Here is a 19,242-nt window from a genome sequence, read left to right as displayed (position 1 = left end):
AAGCCTGTTTTCAGTGGATCGTGACTTGTGAAACCCTACAGCTAGCCCCACTGCCAGCATCGTTTGCAATAAACAGGAGCGGAGAGCTGGGTAGAATCTCTTTACCTTTCAGAGGTTGGGTCCTTGCAGTTCAGAGGGTACTTCAGTTCAATCACGTCCCCGTTCTTCTCCCGTAGCAGGTCCTGCTGCTCTGTGTAATACTGGACCAGCTCAGCTAGCGTAGCAAACTTCTCTCCTCCGTACAGGTCGTAGTAATCTCCCGAGTTCTGGATCTTGATGTGCGTGACTTCGTCATTCCGTCTGCAAAAAAACATCACCATCATCTTTAAAATATTTAACGTTGGAGTTTTGAAAGTTTTTTTTTATCGTGGGCCTGCCTTGAGTAAGAACCCCCCACCCCTTTTTTTTCACTTGAGAAACCGAAAAACAAATGTAATAAATAAAAGATGCCGCACTTCTGCACACACAACGCGCTGACCACTATCAAAGTTTCCCCTAGTAAAAGCATAGCGAAATGAAAACGTTATGATCAGATCTTTTTAAAAACCTCTCTTCTGAAGCAAATGTGTAGATGAAACAAGTAGGGATTGCCAGTAAGGGTGTTAGAATTGCAATATCCAAAACACACAGAGTGCTGGGTAAAGAACTCACTAGAATCGTACCTTCCTAGCTCACCATCAGTCCCAAGAGATCTAATTTACTAGGGCAGATTAGTCAATTGTGTGTGTGTGTGTGTTTTTTTTTTTGCTCAGTGTTACTGCTGTGGTAAAAAGAAAAGGCTTAAGTCTAACCAAATTTAATTTTAGAACCACTGCCTGCGATTTTTTAATTCATATTTTGAAGCAATTGAGCTGTGCGAATTCTCATTTTACGGCTTGCAAGTATCATTAGCCATTGCATTTGTGAAGATAAAAAAAGAACAGGACAATTCAAGCCCACCTAACTTGAAACTGTCTAAATGAAAACTCGATATCGAAAGGTAACCATCAGACTTGTGCACAGAAGAACACGCACGAGTCAGAGTTTTGAAACTGCTTTCTCGTATATTTACAATAGAAAGTACATTGACAACGTTTTTAAAAGCAGGCACTGTACAATAGTGAGATTTTATTTGAAATTATATTTTTATTTGGAGAATGTTTCTATCTAGCTTTGTTGCCTACCAAACAGAAACTGAATGCAGTAAAAAATAAAATCTAAAAGCCATGTTGAAAGCTTTATTCAGCAGTAAGAGGCCAATTTTAAACTCGCTATATATATCACTCAAGTGTATATATAAAAAAACTACATAAATACATGGACTTTTTTCCACGTTGTGGTGTGCTGTACGTGCATTAAAAGTTATTAACACCACTACATAGAATACACAGTGCTTACAATGGAACCACGAAATGCTCCTGTCAGGACAACTGGGGAAACCTGCACCTCCGGTCACTTGTTTTAAATGAACAAAAACGCTTATTCACTGCCAAATATGAACTGCTTTAGAGTGTGTAATGGCTGCAGTATAGGACACGGACCTTATGGTCTCGGTGTAGAGAGAGGATTATTCATGATCAATGATATGATAGCCAATCACAGTTCAGTGGCCTGACGGGACTTTCGTGTTACTTTTGTAAGGACAGCCACAGAAAACAATGATTTATCGATGTACTTAAGAAAAAGAAACCCAGATTTTAAAACCCTGTACAAGCTCTTGATAACACTGACGCAGTGTGTCAATTCACAAGACTAATTAAAAAACTAAAATATTTATAATTAAAATGCTATTAGTTACCTATTCTCTTGTAAACCACGTGTAAACAGTTTATACACGGGAAAAGGTTTCACACACAAACCATATATAAAATCGAGTGGCCTCTAACTTCCTCCACCCACACGCATGTAAATTTGTTCGCAAAGATTAACATCTCAGAACAAATCATATCCTTCTTCAATGTATAAACATGTTCAAAAAAATCTGATCAAACAACAAAAAAAAAAAAGTTTCATATCCAAAAGTTAGAAAAAAGTTCCTTGTAGTAAATCACTGCTGCTTCTAGAGCAAGTATCTCCTCTACTTTTAATTGATTGACTGTAATTTGTTAGCAACTATTAATTGCGTTAACTCTTAAGAGACCAGCGAGTCACGCGTTTCCAGAGGACTGTGGAGAGCGTGTTGGGCACATACGGTTGGCAGGTTTTAAAAAAAAAATCTGCCAGAGAAGAAATATTTAGGTAGGTAAGAATCTGTTACATACTGTATTTATATGACCTGGTATATACACAGCTATGGCCAAAAACGTTGCACTGCCCTATGGAATTAAACAAACGTGCTTCAGATAGTCGAATGAAACCTGTTAACATTGCATTGCATACCGCTTTGTAGTATTCCATAAACGTTACGAAATACTGTCAACTGAAAAATGTGACATTTCAAAATCTAACATGAAATACTGTACTACTACTATTAAACCATCTGGTAGCCATCTGCTAAATAATTTTGCAGTTTCTTTGATTACATGATGTTAAATAAATAAAATATCTAAATTATGTTCATACAGTGTTTTTCTTAAATGAATGTCTCAATCCTAAAATGCCAGGTGAAACTTTTGGCTATAGCTGTGTATAACTATATATGGGGGAAACCACTAAATGACCTTGCAAATCTATCATGAAACTTTTACATGGGACCTTTTAAAAGTGTGTGTCTCTATATATATGATTGCAATGTTTAAAATGTAACTACTGCAACAATAGCATTCAAGTTAGTTATCTGTTTTATGTGCATATACTTAATTTCAGTTGAAATGTAACTAGTACAAACAATCAAATAATATTTAACTTGAATTCATAACCTTTTTACAGTGTCCATTTCAACGTGCATCAGGCTGCTTATAAACAAAATTAATAGATATTCACAATCATTATTGTATATGCAATAAAATACCACAAACAGGGTAGAGAACTAGCTAAGACAGCTGCTTCATATCACCACAAACAAAACACAGAGATAAAATATTTAGATGTTCTCTACAAAGGTCAGCTCACATTTTGAATGTACTATTTAAAAAAAAAAAAAAAAAAAAAAAAGCTTAATTTTATTTATAACCAAAACTTCACTTACAAGCACAGCTACAAACATGTTCTGCTCCAACACCTACACAGATCAGATATTTTATTTTGTAAGCCAATGCCGTTTGTAGGTAGAATTAGGAACCAAAACTATCTACTTTTAAATTGATGGGGAGTTGAAATATTTTATCTCCGCTACCTTCTGCACTAATTCTATAACGAAGAGTTGATTAGGTTGGCAAGACAGTAAAAAAAAAAAAAAAAAAAAAAAAAAAAAAAAAAAACAGAAAACCACACTAAACCCTTATCAGCAATAATTCTCCATTTATTCCAAACACAGTAATTGCATTATACATTTACTCAAGAGTCAGTCCGCTGTGTTCCCAGTCCCTTAAGAGCCTAATGTCTGATGGATGTGCTGTTTGATACATTTTAATGTAATGTCATAAATCACAGTGGAAAATGAGCTGTCCAATTGGGTATGGGCTTGTAACCTTTTTTTTTTTTTCCAGTTGCTATGGGAAACCCTTACTGTAAATTGATAGAGCATGTGAGAAACTGTAGAGCTATTATATGCGTGGCTATAACAGCCGCCTGGGTTGTAAACCTCCAGGATGCAATTTTAGGAATTAATACCAGTGCAGGAGGCCTGATGTACCAGTCAGTGTTGCTATTGGCACATTAGTGTTTGTGAATCTGGATTCCTGGGCGATGCAAATGGGAACAATAAGGGTTTTAAGATCTAGATGTCCCCTCCCTTTAATGACCTGCTCACATTTAGAGCGTTTTGTCAGCTAATACTACAAGCTTTATTGATGGCACTGCCCTACATGTATTTGGGCAGGCGTTCACTGTGCTAAATGCCAGTCTTCACTGGGTTGTCTTGTCAGTGCATCTTGGAACCAACGCACACACTGTGCTGTAGGCAAGACTCCGCAGAAACATGATCTGTATCTGGGGAAATTCACACTGAACAATACATCTTTAACTCTAGGTTACTGACATCTATAGCTGCCAGCTGATCTTCAATATTAAATCACAAAGATGAATGACCCCACCAAAACTCTTTGGGGGTTTTTTTTTCTTTTTTTGGACGTCCTCCTTTTTCACTCAACTAAACTGACCAGGCTCTTTATATTCCAGTTCTCTCGTCTCATCGTGGCTTTTGACCCTTTGGTTTCCGATACAAAGGCTGAGGGTCCAGAGAAAGGACCCTTTCTGCCCTGCATTCTTTGGCGATTTCATCATATTAACACCATATTTGTGCCTTTTGTCTGAATACAATGGGGGGTTGAAATTACAGCTGTGCTATCTGCCAGAAGCCCTTGATTTCAAGAGCCTTGCTCGCTAATTTTATCTACAGAGCATTAGTTCATTGCGAATCTCTGTGCCAAAGCAATGTTCTTTTTGCCGGAGACTGTACAATCGCACCATTGAAGCGGCATTGCAGCGCAGTTTTTAACTGTTACTGCTGCCCAGAGTGCCTAAGACTATTATCTACAGCACATTAAAACTTGAGACTATACATAGATATTTTTTTTTTAAAGCCATGAATATACGGTAGGAACTGGAGGGAATCTATGCCTGCCTTTTTGCTCAGGCCACACTGTGAATAGGACTTGTGTCATAGAACCGCTATTAAAGTCGTGGGTCCTCGGGTCCTTTGATAACTCAGGAAGCCCGAACAAACGGTGCTCAAATGCTGTACTTTATTTAGGCACCGCTGTGAATGGGATTCACCATACAATGCTGGCCCTGATGGCAATGGCTGCTTTCAAGATGATAATGTACCCATCCACCGTGCCAGAATAGTGCACACATGCTTTGAGGAACATGACAGACTCTCCACAATCCCCAGGTCTCAATCCATTTGAGCATGTTTGGGATGAACTTGAACAACATAATGCCTAGCACCAGTTGCGACTGAATGGATTAACATCTTACAAAGATATTGGGTACAAGTCCTCCTACATTGGCCAGATTCAGTTAAAGTGTAGTGAACCATATACGCACTATATGGTGCACTGCACTTCAAAGTAAATGCTATAAAATTGCCCTTATTTCTCCAGTGAAAGAACACTGTACATGGAAATTTGTGTCCCTAATTGATGCAAAACTGGGTAGTCAGAAGCCTTGGTATTGTGCACAGAGAACACTCGAGAAGCCTTTAAGCTGAATTTAAAGAAAGGAAAGAAAAGAGCATTATGCAGCACTTATCCCTGCTCCTCTCTCAATATGGGCTTAGGCCTCTGTTGAAACAGATAGAATAGAATGTACTTTTCTCATTATAAAGCTCTTTGTTTTGGCTCCAGGGATTTATTATTATCTATATAATGGTCATTAAAAGTAAAGATATGTTTCTGCAATTCTGCCTTGGCTCCCTGTCTGTAAAATTGAGCTTTAAAAAAGCAAAAAAAAAAAAAAAAAAAAAGCGATAATGCAATGATCAGGTCCCACGAGTCTATTGGGCCTCAGCACAGACCATGCAGACATGAAAGGCGAACAGCTATAGCTGCAGAAAAAGCAAGAAGAGATCAGCATCTTTCCAAATGACTTCATAATTGTCAGAGTTAATCCAGTCTGTTTCCCTCGGAGGTAATCTTCACTCACCATGAGCAGGCAGGCTAGGATCTTCCAGCAGAGACTAACCTGAAGCTTCCCAATAACGCCAGCCTGTCCAGTGGCATCCAAATCAGTTTTAAAGCTAGCGCCCATATGATGCCCCTATGCAATTTGAACCCAGGTGACGGATAAAAACACAAAAGACACCAACAGTTACTGTGCTGTATTGGGTATGTGCTTGTCTTCAAACAAGCGAGTACATGATTTAAACCTGTTTTAACTGAGGCACTACAAGAGAGTTAAAATACAACATTTTTAGGAACTAAATGATGCATGTCTATCTAACAAGACTAATGTCAATGGTGATTAACACATTAACCAAGCTTTTATATACACAGGGAAAATAACATTGTTCTAGGTTTAAAACAATAGTCAAGCTGTATTAAACAAAATAATGGTATTTTCTTATGGCAAAGATTAAATAAGCACAAATATAGCATCATATCTCATTGCACAGCCTCCACACTATAAGCATTAACTGCTACTGTACATGCAGCTTTACAGTATATCTATTCTTTATAGGTGTGTGGCAGGGCAGAAGCCCTGCTGCTGTAAATAGTGTGTGTGGGAATGTAAGGTTGGCAGAGATGGGGTTAAATCTGTAGGCAATCACAGGTGTGACCATTCCCCAGTTCGGTGATTGATGCTAATTGGGAACTGGCCACATCTATAAAAGGAAGCAAAATCCTTTGTTTGTATTGTTTTGTAACACTGTAGTGAAGGCTAATTAGCCCAGTCTACAAGAGATTTGTTCTTTTGTTTGAACCTTTTATGTTGGCCCTCGTGCCTTGTTTATTTTGTTTTCTGTTTTTGTGGGTTTTTTTTGTTAAACGGGCACACCAGCTCTTAAACTGCAGCTTTCTGTCTCTGGGTCTCTTTCTTTCTTTCCTGCCGGTCACAGCTTGGGCCATGATGCTACCCTGTCACAAGGTTCTTTAAATGTATGCAAATATTCATAATCACAAATGCATCTGTACACTGTAGCTCAAAACAAAGTAGCAAGGCTAAGCTACGAACAAGTCGACTTTGGTACAGTGTATTCTATAGCAGTTTAGTTTTTGAAATGCAGTACACCATTTGCTAGAAGCTGTGGTGCACTGAGGTACTGTATCCTGACAATACCCATTCGAAATAAAAATGAGACCTGATACAGGGATTACATTCCAGTCATTGATCAGTCTAACAATGAAAACACATAATAACCCAAATACTAATGATAGTCCAGCTACTACTACAACTAAGAACAATAATACTTTACCAATGCAATTCTACAATGCAAGGTCTCTACCAACCCAAAACTGCCCTCCTCCCTCACTGTGGGCTCGCTCAGTTTCAATGTGGTCGCCCGCATTCCCATGGCGATTACCCAGTAGATGGACTTGATTTTTGTGGGCAGATTCTTGGTTTGGTTGGAATTTACACAAGCTTCTCTCAAGCCACAGCAATGGGTCAGGAGCTGTGTGGTCTCGTCATACTGCCAACTTAAACACTGCTCCAAATCCATGAGGATCACTCAACGGTCATCTCAGTGCTGCTGCTGCTGATAAGAACAAAAGAATCGCTGGAGTCTTGACAAGCCTGGATTTTGTACAGCATTGGAATTAATGAACCCCCATGTCTAGCTGAATTGCAATATGGAGTTTTGAAAAATATAATGATTCAATACATCCCCAGGTGCATTTATGATGTAATACAGGGTTATCCCAGGCATCATTCTAATACTGACTGTTTCATTCAGGTGTGAAATGTCGAAACGAAGAGGAACTGATCATTTTACTCTGTGGTGCAGAAAGATAAGAGATCATCCTATTCTGCATAACATAAGAGCTTGCCTATGATGCCTGACTTGTGAGAATTGCAAACTGTGTGTCTGAAGAATTTTACATATTTTGTTGTGCGTCGTTTTCTTTGGGTACAGAGAGCAAGTGGGCATGTTTATTACACTCTTTAAAACTAAAACAAACATCTGTTGAAACTACTTCCAAGGCTAGCTGGTGCAGACTAATTATCTACAATTACATGTCTTAATCAGGCCACGGAACAAGAGGAAGGCTCCCCTTTTGATTCGCAGGTCACATGCTGAGGAGTATGCAACTGAGCAACACTGGTAGCTTTCAACCCGTCAGCGTGATTTAATAATGTCTAATAGGCTTTGAAGGGACCTCCGATATCATGGACAGACTGCTGTTCCTGGAAACCCTTTCCTGAAAAGCCAAACCATCTCTTTAAAATACAGATATCCCTTCCTGTCATCACCTGACTATCTGGGCCTAATTTCATTAGCGCCAGGCCCTATAGAGATGCAAACAAACTCTGCCTGCCCACATTCTCCTGTCCCTGACACCTGTCCCAAGCTGTCATAGGGGTTAATCTTCGGGTCTGTCTTTGGGGTAAACCTGCTAACCTTTAAGTAAATCCCTCCATAGCTTTCTTAACAGGCTAGAATATACCCAATATTCTACCCCTAGCTGCTCTCCTGGTCATATGTAAAGGAAAGGGATAATCAATATGTGTGTATTGGTTGTTTATACTGGTCATGGATTCTAAATATACTGCTTACAAATATGACACACAAGACAAACAAAACCACCTTGCATCACTCTTGTTAATGTCAACCTCATCTTATTATACAACAGTGATATGTCCTGACCAGAAGATAATGGGAATCAATGAAGGCATACTATTGATTATATCAGTTTGTTATTGTACTCCGGATAATATCAATCAATATAACTGATTTCCACCCTGCTTAATGTCTTTTTGGAAAACAATACTATAACATTTCATAGTTGGTCTACAGTAATGAAATATTCTGATTTTTAATATAGCACACAGAACACTTACATGTAAATGGTAAAGCTTTCTGTTTTTACTACCATGTGTCATACATGGACAGTATAGTAGTAGTACAGAACGAAAGGTTGTTATTAATGTACAGTATTGTAATCAATATTATACCTTATACTAGTTTTCATGAAAGACAGGCCTATTTGTCATGTTAGCACTTCAGCGTTTTATAGATTTGTCGTGTCAGCTTATTTGGAAAATAGTCAAGTGGTGTAGATTGTAATAAGATTTTCCTTCAATGGGTTTTCAATTATAGTTGATGAAAATCTCGCTGTCAGGTTTGCTAAAAGTTCAAAACGGGACTAAGCCTCTCGCTAGGCATGCGACACAACACCCAACTGTCCCTTTCCACGGGTTAAAAGAAAGAAGGACCAATATCCACAACAAAACCGTAATGGAGAAGGAAAACTTCAGTCACAAAGCATAAGCAGGCACTGCATTTCAATTGTACTACACGTGTATTTGTGAATATACAAGGACATTGTAGTTTAAAGTCCTTAAACCATTAGCACACCTATAATTTTCACTTCATTGGAGCAGAGCAGGCATGGCTTGGGTTTCTTCATTCGTTGGAAATTACAACTTTTCCACACATTTCTATAATTAACGAATGATTGCGCAAAATGTTTTTCCAAGGAATTGCCAACTGCAAATAAACAACCAAACAACAACTTATTTAAAGCCATGTCCAGAATGAGCTTCAGAATCCAGAATCCTCGATTGGCTGAAGCATGTCTTAGTAGCCACTGAAATGACCCTGCTACCCTGCGGTTAAATGAACACTGTGATGTCACAACTTCCATCAAGGCTTAAATGCATGATCCCAGATCTTGATCCCCCTTCTGATATAACGGTCTAGAGTGGGCGGGTGTGGGGTTACACAGAGAAATCTGCCTGCCACACCATTACATTAGTGCCAGCATGAAAGCGAATATCCAGGCGAGCGTGATGAGCTACTAAATCTGAACAGCTCTTCATACTCCAACTGCCTGCGCCTCTTATGTCATTCCAAGGGACAGCCAAGCCAGATTCCATCAGCTCCACCCATCCCATCCCCAGAACACACACAGCATTCCAAGCACTACTCCGTCATTCCCCTCCCCTTATAGATGTCAGGCGTCACTCAATAAAACATTCTCCTCTGTGGTGATCTCCTGCTTCAAAAGCGCAGGCAGCTGAGTTCCTTAAAACAGCTCAAATTGACAACCTACTCCATTATGGGCAACATAAATACATTGAATGGATTTATTGGTAAGAATTTGAGATATGTTCGCATACAGACGTGTTTTGCCTTTAAAGTGCTATGATTCAATTGGGCATCCCCCATAATAACAGAAGCTAGACTAGAGGTAGCTGCAATGGCAGAGATGGATGAGTTGGAGGGATACACAGAGGAACAAAGATTACTGGCTATTTCATATCTGGGAAGCCAATTCGGTACAATACATGGGTAGAAGGTTTCCTTTCCTCTCAGACTCTAAACATCATTAAAAGTACATAGGATAGATTTTCATCAAGGAATGAGGGTGTAGCCGCTTTTTTTTTTATTAAAGTGCCCACACCCTGTACTGTATAAATATTCCTCGCCAGCTTATTATACCAAGATTTCTCATGCACTATTGGTGACCATTAAAAATTTTTTTTTTGATACACGCAGATTATCATTGGCTTTCCAGTTAAATTTCTGCTTATGATGCAACCAAAAGGGCTACAAGACTTTTCCACTGCAAGAGGCTATTTCACAGGGCTGATTTCAGTGCTGTTTTTGTGCTGTCTATATCCTGTGATCACAGGATGCAGTGTCTGCTGATACCTACAGAACAAGAAGACGGCTAAGGAGAGTCTATGACTCTTCTGCTTTTGTGATTTCACATACATGGAAACATTTACTTAACATTGGTGGCATTTCTAACTTCAGACAGATTGAGTACAGGCAGTTCTCATTGACCATTTTTCCACTGCAGTGTTGTTTTTTTTTTTTTCCTGTGTGACAGTTTCTGACATTAGCATAGGGTGGAGATGGGCTCACAAGAAATTTACCTAAAAAGGTGACAGACAATTCTATATAAAGGCGTAGCTACGTTGGAAAATTGAGTGATTGTCAAAAACTGGCTCTATGCCAACACATCTTTTTACAGAACCTAAGTAAAAAATGTGATCTACCCAGTATAGGATTATGCGGTTTTACAATGGGTGTTATTCAGTTTCAATGTAATAACAATCCCTGTACTAAATTATGGGTTACTTATGCAGTCTCATACAGATATTAATAAACCCTACAAAAGTCCCTACTTACAGTAATCTGGCTGCTCCATAAGTCCTTATCATTTTGCACAGAGGGTTACTTTAATGTGGAGTATTAGAATGCTGAACTCCCAAATGGAGTCTTAATGGTAAGAATTAAAAAGCCTAGAAGTGAAGGAACCTCTTTGGCATTACGATAAACTAAAAACGTTACAAAAACTGGCATTCCCAACTTAGAGTGTGTCACGCTGGCAAAACATTTAGTACTGCTTGCAAGCAATCAACAGAAACAATGAAGTTTTTAACAAAATCCAAGTTTAATAATTAAATACAATTGTCATAATTTTGACTAATGTGTAATGCTGCATATTTGTTATGGATTTCAAGAAATAAATAAAAGGAATGTTTGTTTAAAAATAAAAAAAGAACTTCAATAACTAACTCATTTCTGTGTTTCTTTTTAACACTTATATAAAATCAGCCAGACCTGTTTGAGCCGTCAAAAGAATCATACGAAATGCGGGTGGACCACCTTTCTAAAAAACTGTGCAATAGCTGCTGAAAGACCAACAACATTAACCCGTGCATACAGTAGAGGAGCATGTTAACCTGCTGCATTGCATTTCTTCATCAGATATTTCAGACTGGAAAATGATAAAGGGATCAGACGTCCTGTGTCGTTTTACGATGCACATCTTTTGCGAAACCGCACAAACCCACAAATCACTAATTCACTCCCCCCCCCATCAGAGATAACGAAAGCATAATGCTAATTCAAAACATTTTCCGCATACCTGTTAATATTTCAGATTGTTTTTCTAGATCAAGATGAACTAATCACGAGGTGTTTGGTGTTAGAAATATGGTTTTGCATATTTATAACTCATGTGGGGGTTAAGTACTTAATGAAAGCCTTAAAGAGATTCTTAAAACTTAGGGTACCAATTCAGAAATGATACAACCTGGTCTCAGATTCTCTCAGGCAGCACTGCTGATGACTTGGGTTACACTATCAGGGTTCCGAGCCAGATAACCCCAAATGCAACAATAAACCAAAGAAGATTGTACAGTATATTATATAACAAAGTGAACTGCCAATCACATTCACTGGTATTGCAATCCCTGTTACCCACGATAACAGAAGTTTGGATAACCAGACTTCACAAAGGTGCCTATTGATTCACAGCATAGCCCGCCACAGAATGGCTGATTCACGTCAAGACCCAGAGCTGAATCAGCACATAACTGATTTCAAATGGAAATCCAGCACCTGTAGAAAGGAAAGTGCAAAGCTACTACTAGAGGATAAACAAGTGTACTTGGTGACAGCCGTCTCTCTTGATAGTATACAGTAACAACCTTAACCCTGCCCGGACTGTATCCACTTAGAAGACTTTCTGCTTCTCCTTCTACATGTAGTACTAGTTCAAGTGCAGTCACTAACCTCTTTTTCTCTGAGCATGAAGCAGTATCAGAGTCCCAGATACAGCCTCTTGTTTGAATCATTCCTACTGTAAGGGGCAGGGCCTGGTGAGCAGTGAACATTTTAGTCACACCAGAAACTGGTCAGACAGAACAGTGTCCCACACCCACATTCTTCACACTTCAGCCTACATGACTCAGGAAAGTCCCTGATAATTTGTTTGTAGGTGAGATGGGTGACATTTGAGCTGGGTTTGACCAATGCAGATTGCCCAGTAGTGGCTGTCGATCCAACACCTAAAGACAATCACTGGATCTCTTTGGAAATACATGACAGAACATGATTTCCCAAACCCGGTCCTCGGGACCACTGTATCTTCTGTTTTTTGTTCCAACTGAGCTCCTAAGTACTTAAGAAAACCCTTAATTGAACTAATACTTAGCTTAAATCACTCCTTTTTAATTGTTTTCAGCTCCTAAAAACCTGCAGATTTTAAGTCACTTATAAAATGTTATAGTTAACGTGGAATCTCCAACTGTTTAAGAGCTGAAAACAATAAAAAAGGTCTAATTGAGCTAATTAGTTCAATTACAGGTTTAGTTACGTAATTAAGAGCTCACTTGAAACGAAAACAAGATGACACTCCCTGGGGATCGGGTTTTGGAAGCCCTGTGATAGAACCTTCTGTAGTTCATGACTGCATGGAAATGACCCCAATCCCTCAAAAAAGGGAACACATTTGTGGGTGTTAAACATGAGGCTATAACAAGGTCGCTTGTTTTGTTTACCTCACAGAGAGAGTGAAGTCTCCAGGGTTACTTTTGCTTGGCCGGGCAAGGAAGCTCCCATGAACCCCTCTGGTCAAGAGCAGCTGTTCAGCCTCAATCCCGGTGATGTTGGGGTGAAACCACCTACACAAAAGACAAAGAACCCTTTAAACAAACAGCCCCAGAAGAATACCCGCGCCCACTCATCGGCCAACCATCTGGCTTCAGTTTTCACTCACTTGCATTTTAAAAGGCATGAAAAGAAAAATCTAGGATATATCAATTCTGTAACCAAAATGCGTTGCGTCTGTTGAAGAAACTTACACTGAAGATATACATGTTGCTTTACATTTCTAAAGCGCATCTTTGACTGTGGACTTGGATGGAAACAAGACTCCTAATGCATAGCAGTTTTCGCCATTCCTGGTTTTACTACAAGTTTAATAAGACGCACCTGGGCTTATCACTGTGCCTATACACACTGTAGCTAATCAAGAACTTAGTAAAACCTGGAATGGGTGAAACTGCTAGGCAATAGGAGTATTATTTCCATCCTTACTCGAGAGTGGATCTTTTAATGCAAATAAGTGTATCATCTGCCATTTTGAACTGGAGGATGACAAGCAGAAAATGTTTGTAGTTTAGTACAAACATATGTACATTTATCCCCCATGGCACAAGCCTGTTCCAGTCCAACTCTATTTGAAATAAAACCAAAAACAGGGTTGGTATAGCTCTAAAAAAAAGTATTTCAAGGAAAATATCCAAAAATGCTGATCAGAAGGCAATACAGACACACAATGTATAAATAACACAATGCCGGATAACAGTCACACTGATGAGTATCTGCTTCATGTGAAAATTAACCACATTTCATCAGTTCAAGCACAAAGAGGCAGCACAGATAAACCATGGGACTGCTCTGCTCGTTCTCGCAGCGCGGCTGTGGCTAACCAGATTTTCCATCTCCTGGTTTCTAATGTTCCACTTCATGCCACCGACATCACGCTACGGAGTGGGCTGGGAAGGCCCGGCTGAAACACACAGGTCCAGGGGTCACGATGGACTATGAATGATAGGCTTCAACGTCTGTACATGAAGCCACCCCAAAACCACAATGGTGAGAGAACAATACTGATCAACAATGTATTGAAATTCCCAGCACCACCTACTTTAACCCTTTGCTGTCCAAATATTCAGCGGCTATCAGGCATGCCAGGTCCAATTTAAAGTGTTTAAATTTTTATTCACAGCAAAACAGGTTTAAAAGGCCCTGCATATCAACAGGACACTCAGTACTGCATCTCCAGCCAAGCCCCACCCCTTGTTCGCTGTATTTCACATACCTCTTCATAGTCGTCAACACTTATAAATCCCCTCCTGATCACTCGTTTTATCACTAAACTCCCCAACAATGTGATCCAAGTCATTATTTTATTAATATAACATCTCAAGAAGCGCTTCAAATGTCTGTGATATTCTTTGAGCGCCGGATGCAGAAGCAGCTATCTCCTTTGTGTTCGTGTTATCTCCGGTGCAGGGACTATGTGTTTTGCTCAGATCCGTCCCCTTTTTTTTTTTTTGTTTCAGCTTCTCCCAGCTCTCTCGGGCATTGAAAGGTTTTCTATGCTTTTTCCGGGGGAAAAAACGACTAGAGACCTGTGCTTAACATCTTTTTGATGATATCGGACTGGAACGGGAAAATTGTAATGTCAGACCTCATCCAACATAGGACCACAAAGGGTTAGACATGCAATACAAACTGTGTGATGATAGTCCCAGGGTTCTTTTTTCTCCACAGGTATGCATGAAGAAAGATTATTGCAAACTGTTTGTTCAGTTTTTGGCAGACATACGGTAGGCTAGCCCTAAAAACATATAGAAACTGTTATTTACAGCTTTATAAGGTTACATGCACTCAATAAGATATATGGGTAGTACTAAAACTGAATCTGGGCCTGTCCAAAAAGTCATAATTCATTTAAGATGACATCACAGAGTCATAATTCACATTTTAGAAGTCAAAGTCCCAAGGCCACTGTTATACAATTAATAACTCTTGCTATCTGCGCCAGTAAGACATATTTCCAACGTCTGCTTCCGAGATAAGGTTGAATATATTTATACTTCTCAAAAGGTCTTGTGTACGAAGGCTGGCTCTGCAGGCTTCAAGATACCAGTTTGTAGCTGCACCAGAAACGCACACTCCCTCTTATCAATCTAGCTGATAAGTGAAGCAGAGGACAACTTCTTACTGTACTGGAAATCACTAGCAAACTCCTTGTACAAACACAGTTACAAGTTGAACGAGTGCAAACTCTGTGCTCAAAACACTGCATTTATTCTCAACCATTTAAAGTTTCAGTAGCATTGATTCATAGTTCATTATGCTACTTGTTATTTGCAGTGCCAAACATAAACTGCGTGTCCACTGAAGTTACTATATACTGCATTGACCGAGTAACATTGCAGATGGTTGTGCAACCTCCAGGAATGTGTGTATTGCACAAATTAAGAAGCCTTAGTAAAAAGACATTCCCTAGTTTTGCTTATTTTCTGCTTATTGTTAACTGTTTCATTCCTTATTCTAAAACAGGTTAACGGTAGTAGTGCAGAAACTTAGAGCACACAATTATTTGACAAGCGTTTTGACGAGAAGCATTTAAATGACTGATGGCATCGAGAAAGACTTCCAGTCTCAATATTTCTCAAACAATATATATATTATATTGTTAAATATTTCTTGGCTATGGTTTTAATTGTTCAATAATGTTTTTTTCTAGGGCACACAAAAAAATGAAACAGGTGCGTCTCACCAGTATCAGTATGGATTGTGCAGCAAATTTAGACCAGCTCTAAATAAATAAAATCATACCATTTTGCTACAGTAAAGATTTGTATAGATATTGTATTGGGATTTTAGAAAGGTTTACATCTTACCTCTTATTCTAAATACTCAAGGTCGTCTATTTCCATGACATCATATGCAGAACGTATTGGTGTTCTGCAAATCTGCTTAGCCCAGTGACAGTGCTCAGCATCGCCAAATAGAGGATTTTTGTCCCTCCCCCACATCTTTGAGATTATGCTTTTACCTTGTCTATCCAGAGTTGTATTCTGTTGTAATATATTTTAATACTGATGCCACAAGACATCCAATTCTATTGGGCATAGACAAACAAAATACTGACTTTTCATTGAGATTTAATGTGCTGTTTAAATGTGTAACTGTAGATCTATGTACATGATACTGCATACAGTTCTGACAAATAACTCGCAGCATTTTACTTGTCTTTAACATGATATACAAAACATTAAAATGTCTACTTCTACAAAATGTCTTATAAACATCCAGCAGTATAAAGCAAATGTTTGTATGAAACAAATCTAATTACAAAAATGTGAATTGATACATTGCAGGAGTTAAGAAGCCAACCCCATGTCACATTATTAGGTCTTGAAAACATGTGGTCAGATTAAAATGTTATTACTGTGATGTGGCCTTGTACTATAAGTCAGATATAAATTGCTGTGCCAAAGATCATACGAATGCCTTGTATATGTAGTAAGCCGATGGTATTTTCAATAATTACGGCATGCTGCTTGTAGCAGTGTGTTAAATTGATTGCAAAAGCATTTTTACAGTTTCAAAAGTACTGTACATGCACTTTCAAAAATTGCTAGTCTTTTATCACCTCACTGCTGCAAGTAGCAGGAGCATTCGTTTTTGATGGATGTACAGTGGCAGATAATGTTTTAATATAAAAGGGACTTTGAGTTAAAACAAATAAACTAGCCCTATGGGACAAATATTTCAATATTCAAAAGAAACACTGCTTGCAGTGGCAAACTATTGACCAGAGACCATTCACATAGCAGAATTTATAAAGTTTACTGTAAATGGGGTATAGGGATTACTTTACTGTAACATTATGGTCATTTTGTTTTCCAGCTAATTTAAAAATGAAAGATTGTTCCAATATTCTTTAAAAAATTTGAAAGCAATTTTGAACATGAAAAACACATGTTTGTATAAACAAACAAACTGGTCAACAAGTTATGATTTCTGAAACATCAGGATGCTGATGAAGATTATATTAAACCAGACAAGTTGTAGAAAGGTTATAACGTGTGTGTAAAAACCCATTACTCTGAGGCTACCGAGTGATGCATCTGCTAAAGGCACTCCAAGTGGAGTGCAGGATGCGCCCTTTTCTTCGCCGCTCCCGAGGCAAGACTGACAAGACTGGTTTACCACAGTCAAATTTGCATGATAATTTTACACTTTTCCAGTGCTTTCTCCATGGTTATGTAGTGCTATGCATTTACCATAGTTTATCATGTATTTATATTATGCTTTGCTTTCACTATACAATGGAAAACTTTTATAAGGGAAGTACTGGCCCTGTGTTTCATTACAACACATTATTAAGCCGAGACGGAATACGCTTTCATCAGTCAGTGCTGATGAAAAGCTGTCCCTACAGTTTATGCAATGCACTGACACAATCAGTTCATTATGTTATTCTAGATATGTGCCATTTCCTATAAGATGTTTCTAGGAGGAACAAGGCACTGTCTGAAAAGGCTTCGTTATTTTTGTTGTTTTAAACTTTAAAGCATTACTTTCGGGAAAAAGGAAAGCTGTTTTTATACCTGGCTCTACTCTATTTCGTTGTTCCAGGAAACGTGACTCAATCAGCAGAAACAATGAGCCACTGAAATTAAATTGCAGTCTTTCAAAAAAAAAAAAAAAAAAAGTTTGTCCCCTCGTTCCTAGCAAAATAAATGATTAAAACCGTAACTATGCAAATTAGAGTTGAAGAAAAGTCAAGGAGTACCAAAACAGCCAGATTCTGGGTTAAACATGTGACTCACTGAAAGATGTGACTAAAGAACGCCACTGTTTGATGTACAGCTGCCAGATGAGGAGTATACCCAAGTTCCACTGGCCTTTCAGAAAGAAAAACAAACATACCCATAAGAAACGCCTAACTCCAAATTGGCCCCCAAAAACCTTCAGTGAGTCACACCCCGCTTTATAGGTCAAGAAGTGGTGTCTGGCATTAAAAAAAAAATAAAAATCAGAGGTTCTGGGTTAGGAGCTCACACTAGTCCTGCATTCAGTACTGGATTTCAGAACTAGCATAAGAAATAATTGTTTCCTTATCCTCAAAAACACACTTATAATTACATTGCTCTATTCCTACTTTTTGAGATCCATTTCCTACCATGATACACATACTGTAGCTAATAGAGATCCATGTCAACAGAGGCAGGTTTTGAATGATGTACAGCATGACAATCTGAGTACCTCCTGCAGTGCGCTTTGCCTGATAGATACCTGACCAAGTCTTGTATTAATGGGTAACGTCTTCTTAGCATGATATCAATGATCAAATAAAAAACAGGTTCAGCAGACAGATCACTGTGGACACCTGATACCCAATGCTCCACTGTGTGCGGAGAATTGAGAGAAAGTTATTGAATTAAGTTTGACTATGGAGGCAAAGTTTTAGAAATTGCAGTCAAAAGGGTAAACCATGGCTATCCATCACTTTTGTCCTTTTCTTATACCAAATTAAATAAAAGCTTTAAATTTTAGCACCACTCTTACAATAACTGTGGCTCATGCTTAAAAAAACAAAAGGTACTGCAAGTGTGATTAAATTCTTTCTACGGTAATAATTTCTCGGTATCGTATTTGCGCTCGTTTTAATGAGAATCCCTTTCTTCCTTCTGTCTGCGAGATGTTAAAGCTAGTGTGATTAATTCATGTTGTGTTTTTTGTTTTTTTTTCTATTAAAGGACGCGGTAGTCAGAACATTTAGAAAGGGGACCATGCTCACAGTTCTGGTAACAGTACAGAATTCTTCTTCCTGTAAGTCTGATTCAGCTAACGGCAGAAAATAGTAGAGAAGCTTCAGTTTCAATAGAGATGAGTCATGGTGCCCATATCCCCATGCATGGATGTTAGTAGCATTGTTGTATTAAGAGCAAAGTTAGTAATTATTTAAGGTATGGGTGAACACATCTAGAATGAAGATACCATAAATGGCCCATGCTTTATTTTATGGTTTTTGAAGGCGCATAAGGAGATGCTATAACTGAGTAGGACAACACAGATCTGGCGGCTTCACTGTAGAACCACAGACACCCTATCGGCCACAGGGGTCGCTAATGCCCTCCCTACCCGGACGGCGCTCTGCCAGTTGTGCGCCGCTCCCTAGGAACCCCCGGTCACGGTCGGCTGTGACATAGCCTGGATTCGAACGTGCACTCTCC

At 38.8% G+C, this 19,242-nt stretch overlaps 1 protein-coding gene across 3 annotated transcripts in view; it reads right to left on the bottom strand.

Annotated features, from left to right (window-relative positions):
* LOC121328588 (tyrosine-protein phosphatase non-receptor type 11-like) overlaps positions 1-19,242 on the bottom strand; it is a 52,731-nt gene that overhangs the window by 15,986 nt on the left and 17,503 nt on the right. For all 3 annotated transcript variants that reach the window (XM_041273375.1, XM_041273376.1, XM_041273377.1), the window contains exons 2-3: positions 12,979-13,101; positions 106-300 (exon numbers count right to left, since the gene is read on the bottom strand). In XM_041273375.1, the coding sequence (XP_041129309.1) occupies positions 106-300; positions 12,979-13,101 (318 nt within the window). The remainder of the gene's footprint in view (positions 1-105; positions 301-12,978; positions 13,102-19,242) is intronic.

Source organism: Polyodon spathula, chromosome 16 (assembly GCF_017654505.1).
Source record: "Polyodon spathula isolate WHYD16114869_AA chromosome 16, ASM1765450v1, whole genome shotgun sequence".
Taxonomy (NCBI): Eukaryota; Metazoa; Chordata; class Actinopteri; order Acipenseriformes; family Polyodontidae; genus Polyodon; species Polyodon spathula.
This window is presented reverse-complemented; position numbering and strand designations above follow the sequence as displayed.